This window comes from Micromesistius poutassou (genome assembly GCF_964030765.1).
Source record: "Micromesistius poutassou genome assembly, chromosome: 16".
Lineage (NCBI taxonomy): Eukaryota > Metazoa > Chordata > Actinopteri > Gadiformes > Gadidae > Micromesistius > Micromesistius poutassou.
In genome coordinates this window covers 27,749-37,308 of record NC_140286.1, presented here as the reverse complement: position 1 = coordinate 37,308, position 9,560 = coordinate 27,749, and the positions used below count along the sequence as shown (strand labels likewise).

At 52.4% G+C, this 9,560-nt stretch overlaps 2 protein-coding genes across 2 annotated transcripts in view; both read right to left on the bottom strand.

The window, feature by feature from the left end:
- Nucleotides 1–2,106, bottom strand: part of LOC311361190 (uncharacterized protein) — a gene marked incomplete at both ends in the record, with an annotated part of 10,027 nt that extends 7,921 nt beyond the window's left edge. Inside the window, one exon of the mRNA XM_084481396.1 lies at nt 2,100–2,106. Within this exon, the coding sequence (XP_084337522.1) occupies nt 2,100–2,106 (7 nt within the window). The remainder of the gene's footprint in view (nt 1–2,099) is intronic.
- A 1,587-nt stretch (nt 2,107–3,693) lies between these two features.
- The window catches only part of LOC311360948 (enhancer of polycomb homolog 1-like), a 28,109-nt gene continuing 22,242 nt past the window's right edge, over nt 3,694–9,560 (bottom strand). Inside the window, 7 exon segments of the mRNA XM_084481071.1 lie at nt 3,694–4,616; nt 5,965–6,106; nt 6,109–6,333; nt 6,912–7,053; nt 7,527–7,633; nt 8,531–9,147; nt 9,278–9,426. Coding sequence (XP_084337197.1) covers nt 4,544–4,616; nt 5,965–6,106; nt 6,109–6,333; nt 6,912–7,053; nt 7,527–7,633; nt 8,531–9,147; nt 9,278–9,426 — 1,455 coding nt within the window. The 3' untranslated portion in view covers nt 3,694–4,543.

Genomic DNA, 9,560 nt, shown 5'->3' with positions numbered 1-9,560 from the left:
CTGGTCTGACCTCCAGACTGGTCTCGTCTGGTCTGGTCTGACCTCCAGACTGGTCTGGTTTGACGTCCAGTCTGGTCTGGTCTGGTCTGGGCTGGTCTGACGTCGGGTCTGGTCTGACCTCCCAGTCTGATCTGACGTCTGGTCCTGTCTGAAGTCCGGTCCGGTCCGGTCTGACGTCCGGTCCGGTCCGGTCCGGTCTGGTCCGGGCTGGTCTGAGCTCCAGTGATGAGGAGCCATCTGGGATCCAGACCCCCCAGGTCCTGTCCAGATCCACTCCTCTAGTGACTGAGGTCTGAGCGCTAGAGACTCCCAAGTGAAGTGGTGTCACTTCACTTCAAGTGAAGTGGTGTGACTTCACTTGTTCTGGTGAACGAACTTCAGATTTTATCGAACTTGGGGGGGAAATGACGGAATGAAAGTGTTGGTTCACAACTACGCTGATGTAATTCAAAGTGTGTGATATACATTATATTTCGCGAATAACAATGATCTTTGTTGGTATGCAACACAAGTTCCCTGTTTGTAACAAATAAGATCAGAGACGAGACGAGACGTGACGACAGCCAATGAGAAGCACAACAGGAAGTGATGTCAGAGGCGGTGGCGTGTAAAGGGAGGGACCTTGTATTAATGAGGTTGTGCTAGTTTGTTAAGGCTGGATTTCACTGACTAGGAAACTGTTTCCACAGCGCATTTTATTCACTTTATTACACTTTATTAAGATTTTCCATTAGATTTGATTCACATTCCTGTTGACTGCCTCTTAACACAAGTAGCACTTTGTGACTGATAAGTTCACTGTAGCTGATCCTCTTTGAATTGCTTTAAAAGCCAGACCTTAACTCAGTTCAATGAGCCTCGGTTAGCTAGCAGCCATCTTGGTTCCACCCAGTTAGCCTTCAGGACCAAGATGGCTGCTGGCTGAAGAAGGCCCATCTGAGCTGTGATTGGCTGTATTGATTGTGGGGGAAATGTGAAATGTGCCTTATGATAGCGGTTTGGTTGGGAGTGTTAAAATATGCTGTACTTCTTTTGGTAACAGATTATTTGTCAAGGACAAGGACGTTCGTTTGAGGCCACATACGGGCACATTGATTCCACATTTTTACTATGTAGTGTACTAGTTTTTATATTTTCACAGACAAGGTGAATTAAGGTACCAAAGATATATATGTGAAAGACATACTGGCCTCTTTGAAAAAGGATAGTTTCTAATCTAATGCAGTTTTCTTAATAAAAAAAAAACATTCAAAATAAGCTGTTATTGTTGTGAATGATTGAGATATGTCACTATGAAATGAGTTCAACAATGGCTTTTATATTTCAATTATTTTGTATTTCATAGGGTTTAGGACTGCTGCTCCTAAAAAACGTTCCATTTTATTTAGAGATAATAAAGTACAGCTTCAACCACCAACCTGCTCCTCAAGATGGACGGAATCACACCCACCACCGCTCGCTACAGACCTGCCACAAACTGGAAAGAGGACATTCAAAGTTTGAAAATAAAGTACACTGTTACCCCTTATGTTTTTTTTTCATGATTGGAAAAAATAAGTTTTACGCCTTGTTGTTTTTGGCCCGACAGTATTTTATTACAAAAAAACAACAGTGTTACCCCTTGTTTTTTTTGGCCCGACAGTATTTTATTACAAAAAAAACAGTGTTACCCCTTATGTTTTCTTGCATAACGACAAAAAGTGACAGTGTTACCCTTATGTTTTTTTTGGCCCGACAGTATTTTATTACAAAAAACAACAGTGTTACCCCTTATGTTTTCTTGCATAACGACAAAAAGCGACAGTGTTACCCCTTATGTTTTTTTTGGCCCGACAGTATTTTATTACAAAAAACAACAGTGTTACCCTTATGTTTTCTTGCATAACGACAAAAAGCGACAGTGTTTACCCTTATGTTTTTTTTTGGCCAGACAGTATTTTATCACAAAAAATGACAGCGTTACATGTATAATATGAACCGTATTGTCAGCAGGTATTATTCCTAAATGCCTTTTTTTTTTTTTTTGCTCTCCAACGGCCATAAAACTAACCGCCAGAACACCAAGCAGGGTCACCTAGCAACGCAGTAAAGAGACTTACCATGCATGTTCCGGGTGGAGCCGCTAGAGGGCAGCACAGTACCGCCGCACTCCGCTCTGAGGGAACATGTATTACTTACCGTTTCTAGGATGGGTAGAAAATAGCCAGAATGTTCCACCCATGTTGCGCACAAACGATATTTCATATAATTGTTTTGTGGACTCAAGGATTAGGGAGCCAGTCAAACTCAGTATTTCGACAATAATGGAAGGTAAAGAGTCGTTGGGGCGTTTGCTGTCTCCATCACAAATTGAGCAATACCTCAGTCAGGGGATAATGTTGCGGTCATTATCAGATAAAGGGATAGACACGGCGAGGTCCGGGAATCAAGTAGATGATTCAAGTAATTATATTCATGTGAAGCATATCTGGACTTCTTGATAAAAGCTAAAAAAAAAAAAAAACTAAAAAAAAAACTCCTATTTAACATGAGTCATGCTTCATGGATAAACACTTTGGTAGATGAATAAGACAAAGTTATTGCCTCACCACTCCACACCACTGGTGTTGTCAACATCTGCCTGGTCAAATCAAACAAAAAGGCAAAGGCCCACCAGATGTGGACCAACACAACAACCTGGATGTTTAGTTTCCTGAGGGGGGGGATGTACCTTTGATTATGTTGTCTTTTATATTTGTGATTTGTGTGTGTGCGGCTGTTTTTTGTACTGGGACTGCTGAGTGCCTGTCTGCACAACAAATTTACCAGCTGGTATTAATAAAGAAACCTTACCTTACCTTACCTTACCAGGTGCTGCTGGTGTTGTGGGTGGTGTTGTAGGGCGTGGAGATGGGAGACTGAGCAGCCATAGAAAGTCAACGCACACAGTTAGTTAGTTCAGAACCAAACTCTTCACAGAAGAGAGGGCATGGAGTTTATTGAATCTTTTTTTTTTTTTTTTTCCAAAGAAGGCACCAGATTCCACTAGCGTCTGCCCAGCCTTCAGGCATCCAAAAGCAAGGAAAAATAATTTTGTTTGTTAACTTTTTTTTTTTTGTCGTTTCACTTAATACATTTGTTTATTTATTTCATTTTGTATTACGTCAAAACTGGAATGATGATTAATGTCGAGACAAGTACTGCGATTTTTCTCCCCTTACGTTTTTTTTTTTTTTTTTTTTTTTAGATTGACAAGTGACAAAAGAGTGACTGTTTTTGAGAAGGAGACGTACAATCATGACAAAACATTTCTTACAAAAATATCTTTTTCACAAAATGAGGTGGATGTGACGGTGGGGTTATCCTTGAGGGTAGAAAAGTGCCGACTGGCACAGACCAGAAACAAAACAAAAACAAAAATCATACAAACAAGCAGCATCAATAGAAAATAAATCTAAATAGATGAATCATAGTGCTTAGATACGTCAGAAGCAGCCAAGTCTCAGGGAACCAGACTCATTTTCCAACGCTTTGTTACTCGTCTCTGGAATAATTTACGATGGAAGAGCTTATGTGGGAAACCGATTAAACCAACTGCCAAACTTCACGCCGCCACAGATTGGACTGTTCCATCACAGTGTGCGGGGGGCGGGGGGGTCTTTCCGCCACAGATGGACTGTTCCATCACAGTGTGCGGGGGGGGGGGGGGGGGGGGGTCTTTCCGTCACTCAGAACCTTGATAAACGCAACGTCATCACTGATTCAACACGAACAGACGGACAGACAGACAGACTAACGCGGGGAGACGGATCACACCTAGTGCTAAACACAGACGGCACGGAGAACACAAGAGGGACTAAAGGAAGAACCGCTCGTAAACACACACAATAAATACAACACACTGTTGTGGCACGCACACACTCACACACACACACAAACGCTGACATTCATGCACACACACACACACACACACACACACACACACACACACACACACACACACACACACACACACACACACACACACACACACACACACACACACACACACACACACACACACACACACACACTCTGACACACACACACAGTCGCAGACACACCGACGCACACGTTGCAGTTTAACTAATTTTCTTTTTTTTTAAATTTGATATTTGTTCTTCCACTGACATCCGAGTGCAAACCTCACAGATGATCAGTTCTGTTTTCAAGTAATGTTATATACAAGAGGGGGGGGGGGCTTTACAAATATGCATTTCTGTACATATCGTCTCCATGGTCATAATTTACACACATCCATCTCTTATCAACAGGAACCAATTAGGGAGGGGGGCAAACAAAAAAAACATACCAGACGAGCATGCAATTAAGTCCCGAAACGGTTGCCGTGGAGACGGCGTGCGTGTGTTTCTGTGTGTGTGTGTGTGTGTCCGTGCCCCCCCCCCCCCCCCCCCCCCCCCCCCCCCACAGCCAGCCTGGACTCTTGCTCTTAAAGGCGCAGTGCATCTCCAGGGCCAACCAGGAAGAGAGTGGTGCTGAGGTGGGCGTGGCCTGAGGGGCGGGGCTACGTGACCTCCATGGCCAACGTGTTCTCTGATAGGCTGCTCAGCGCGGGCTGGTCTTGATCGTGGTTCTCCCTGAAGACAAACGCAGGACAGACGGCGAGCAGGTTACACCAAGAGCTAGCTTGGAAGTCGTTTTAACGACAAACTAGTTCCAAACTAGTTAAGAATAACTCTTAACACCAAGCTAGTTCTAATGCCAAGCTAGCTCCGACGCCAAGCTAGCTCACTTACCCAAAAGTTTAAAAGTATTTTCTTTTTATTATAGCTAGCTTCTTATCTCAAAAAGGCTTCAAACCCCAAGATGCTAGGTCCTACCTGGGCACTAGGTCCTACCTGGGCACTAGGTCCTAGGCACTAGGTCTTACCTGGGCACTAGGTCCTACCTGGGCACTAGGTCTTACCTGGGCACTAGGTTCTACCTGGGCACTAGGTCCTACCTGGGCACTAGGTCCTGGGCACTAGGTCCTAGGCACTAGGTCCTGGGCACTAGGTCCTACCTGGGCACTAGGTCCTAGGCACTAGGTCCTGGGCACTAGGTCCTACCTGGACACTAGGTCCTAGGCACTAGGTCCTACCTGGGCACTAGGTCCTACCTGGGCACTAGGTCCTAGGCACTAGGTCCTACCTGGCACTAGGTCCTACCTGGACACTAGGTCCTAGGCACTAGGTCCTACCTGGGCACTAGGTCCTAGGCACTAGGTCCTACCTGGGCACTAGGTCCTACCTGGGCACTAGGTCCTACCTGGGCACTAGGTCCTAGGCACTAGGTCCTAGGCACTAGGTCCTACCTGGTCACTAGGTCCTACCTGGGCACTAGGTCCTAGGCACTAGGTCCTACCTGCTGGGCACTAGGTCCTAGGCACTAGGTCCTAGGCACTAGGTCCTACCTGGGCACTAGGTCCTAGGCACTAGGTCCTAGGCACTAGGTCCTACCTGGACACTAGGTCCTAGGCACTAGGTCCTACCTGGGCACTAGGTCCTAGGCACTAGGTCCTAGGCACTATGTCCTACCTGGGCACTAGGTCCTACCTGGGCACTAGGTCCTAGGCACTAGGTCCTACCTGCTGGGCACTAGGTCCTAGGCACTAGGTCCTAGGCACTAGGTCCTACCTGGGCACTAGGTCCTACCTGGGCACTAGGTCCTAGGCACTAGGTCCTACCTAGGCACTAGGTCCTAGGCACTAGGTCCTACCTGGGCACTAGGTCCTAGGCACTAGGTCCTACCTGGGCACTAGGTCCTACCTGGGCACTAGGTCCTACCTGGGCACTAGGTCCTAGGCACTAGGTCCTAGGCACTAGGTCCTACCTGGACACTAGGTCCTAGGCACTAGGTCCTAGGCACTAGGTCCTACCTGGGCACTAGGTCCTACCTGGGCACTAGGTCCTACCTGGGCACTAGGTCCTAGGCACTAGGTCCTACCTGGGCACTAGGTCCATGGGCGAGGGCGTGTTGGCGGGGACCTTGTTCTTCTGACAGTTGGCGGCGGCGGCTAGCTTTAAGGCCGACGTGGTAACGGCGCTGCTGAGTGTCCGGGGGGCGTGGCCGTGGGGCCGCTTGGCGTTGGCAGCGCCAGGCGGAGACTGTTGTTGTTGTTGTTGCCTAGCAGCACCTGAGTGGTTGCCGTGGTGGCGTTGGGCACGGCACCGTGGCCCGTGCCGTTGTTGTTGTTGGAGCCGGGGGCGGAGTTTAGTGCGGCGCCAGGGTGGAGGAAGGAGGGGCTTGTGGCGGCGTGGGAGGGAGGGGCGGGGGCCGCCGTTGTGCTCTGGAGGACCAGACCCTTGAAGACACCTGGAGGGGAGGGTGGAGGGGGAGGGAGGGAGGGGGGTGGGGGAGGGAGGGAGGGGGTTGGGGGGGGCAGGGGGGGGGAGGGTGGAGGGGGCGGGGGGGGGGGGGGAGGAGGGGGGGGCAGGGGGGGAGGGGAGGGGAGGGAGGAGGGGGAGGGAGGGGGGAGGTAGTGGTAGAGGAGGATGAGGTTGAGGTTTTAGGAGACGGGGGAACGAGAGGTTGTGGTCGTTAGTGAACCATTTCGTGAAAACACACACGGTAAAGAATACGTCGACGAGTTTCTCCTTTTAACCGCTCATGCCGCCGTCACCCTGCACACGTCCGTCGACACTTGGGGGGCGTTTTTGACCGCGTCCATGCGTTTTCCCGGGTTGTATCACAAAAGGCGATTTCATTGGACAGTGTATTTGCGTATATTTGCATAATGTCATCCGATTGGCCGACGGATCTGCCGTCGCTGCCCGAAAAGTCAGTCCGTCCTTCCGTCCGTCCGTCGGGCCTCCGGTTTATTCCGGTAAGCCCCGACGTTTTGGGTTCGGTTAGCTCAAGGTCAGGGGGGTGGTCCTGGTCGTCATGGTTACCTGAGGGAGGCAGGACGCCGTTGACTCCGCCCCCCGGAGGCGTGTCCTCCTTGGCCTTGAAGGCGAGCACCTGCTCGCTGGTCAGCAGCGCCGAGGCGGCCAGCTGAGCGCTGGCTACGTCCAACGTCTTGGAGACCAGACCCTGGGGGCGAGAGACCACCGCGTACACAGGGAGAGACAGAGAGAGAGAGAGAGAGACAGAGAGATACAGAGAGAGAGACAGAGACAGACAGAGAGACAGACAGACAGAGAGAGAGAGAGAGAGAGAGAGACAGAGAGAGAGACAGAGACAGAGAGAGAGACAGAGACAGAGAGAGAGAGAGAGACAGAGAGAGAGAGAGAGACAGAGACAGAGACAGAGACAGAGAGAGAGAGACAGAGAGACAGAGAGAGAGAGAGACAGACAGAGAGAGACAGACAGACAGACAGACAGAGACAGAGACAGACAGACAGACAGACAGACAGACAGACAGACAGACAGAGGGTTAGGTGATGGTTTGAATGACAAGCAAAGACAGAAAGTGAAAGAGCCTCATTGGAGGCGTTGGAGCAGAGGGCCGAGGGCCGAGGGCAGCAGAGCGGCGGTGAGGCCGCAGTGCGGCACTGTGGACTCACGGGGGCGCTGTGGGCCGCGGCGCTGCTGAGCGTCTGCTGCTCCAGCTGCTGCTTCTGCATGAGGGCCAGCTGGTCCTGGTGCTGCTGGTACTGTTCTGCTGTCAGCGCTGGACCACACACACACACACAGTCAGGATACACACACACACATACACACAGTGAGGATACACACACACACACACACACACACACAGTCAGGATACACACACACACACACACAGTCAGGATACACACACACACACACACACAGTGAGGATAATCACACACAGTCAGGATAATCACACACACACACACACACACACACACAGTGAGGATACACACACACACAGAGTCAGGATACACACACAGTCAGGATACACACACAGTCAGGATACACACACACACACACACACAGTCAGGATAATCACACACACACACACACACACAGTGAGGATACACACACAGTCAGGATAATCACACACACACACACACACAGTCAGGATACACACACAGTCAGGATACACACACAGTCAGGATACACACACACACACACACACAGTCAGGATACACACACACACACACACACACAGTCAGGATACACACACACACACAGTCAGGATACACACACACACAACACACACACACACACACACAGTCAGGATACACACACACACACACACACACAGTCAGGATACACACACACACACACACACACACAAAGTCAGGATACACACACATGCACACACACATGCACACACACACACAGTCCCTGGCAAGACACAAACTTGCTAGCACGGCACAAACTAGTTAGCAGTCCATCGTCAAACCCAAACACCGCTATAGGTATGCTAACGGTCCGCTAACGGTGCGCCAGCTAGTTTTCACCACCAGCCCAGCGCTACGCACGAGTTAGCTAGCGCCGCGCCGCCGGACCCCAGCGGTCCCTCGGCTGTAGAGTCTAACACAACGAGGAGGAGGAGGAGGTTCTGCAGGTTTGGCCCCCGGGGGTCCCCACTGGTACTCACCCACGACGGGCGGGGGGGCCGGCCTGCAGCCGGGGCCTGCGGGGCCCCCCAGGGAGGAGGAGGAGGAGCCACCGGCGGCGGCGGCGGCGGCGCCCGGGCGGGGTCGCCTCAGGGCGCGGCGGCTGAGGCGTCTGAAGAGGGGGTGGGCGTCGGCCAGCGCGTGCGGCGGTAGTGTTCGAGGGCGGAAGTGGCGCCAGCGGCACGCCTTAATGTTCAACAGGAGGTGACTGAGGTCTGAGGAGCAGCGCGACAACGAGGAGGAGCAGGAGGAGGAGGAGGAGGAGCAGGAGGAGGAGGAGGAGCAGCAGCCGCCGGCAGGGGGGGGCGGCGGCGCCGCGGTGGTGGTGGAGTCGCTCCTGAGCTGCGAGGTATTCGTGTCTGAGGTACTGGAGAGTTTGTCCGTGAGGGCCGAGTGCGAAGGAGGAGGAGGAGGAGGAAGAAGAGGAGGAGGAGGGAGGAGGAGGAGGCGAGGAGCAGGAGGAGGAGGCGGCCGGTGGTGGTGGTGGTGGTGGTGGTGGTGGTGGTGGTGGTGTTCGGGGTAGGGGAGGAGGAGGCCCTCCGGGTCCAGCCGGTGGAACACGTTGTCGTAGTCCGTGTGCGCGCGGTCCAGCAGAACCCTGGAACACAGCACCGGTCAGTACGGGGGTCCCGGCGCCGCGGCGGGACGGCGGCGGGACGGCGGCGGCGGCGGCGGCGGCGGCGCCTCTGCTCCGCTAGAGGGCGGGGGGGGGGGGGGGGGGGTCTTACCTGCCGCCCCGGCCCATCCGGCGCCGGGCCAGGCCCAGGCAGCGCCGCGGCACGGTGAGCGTGGCCAGGCTGTAGCGGTAGCGGCCGTCCTCGGGCCCGCCCGCCGACGGCTCCGTCCACGGCCAGCGGCCCACGCGCTCCTGGAGGGACTGGAGGACAGGGAGCGGGTCAGCGCCCGGGACCAGGACCGGACCAGGACCAGGACTGGACCAGGTCTGGAACAGGACCAGGACCAGGACCAGGACTGGAACAGGACCAGGACTGGACCAGGACCAGGACTGGA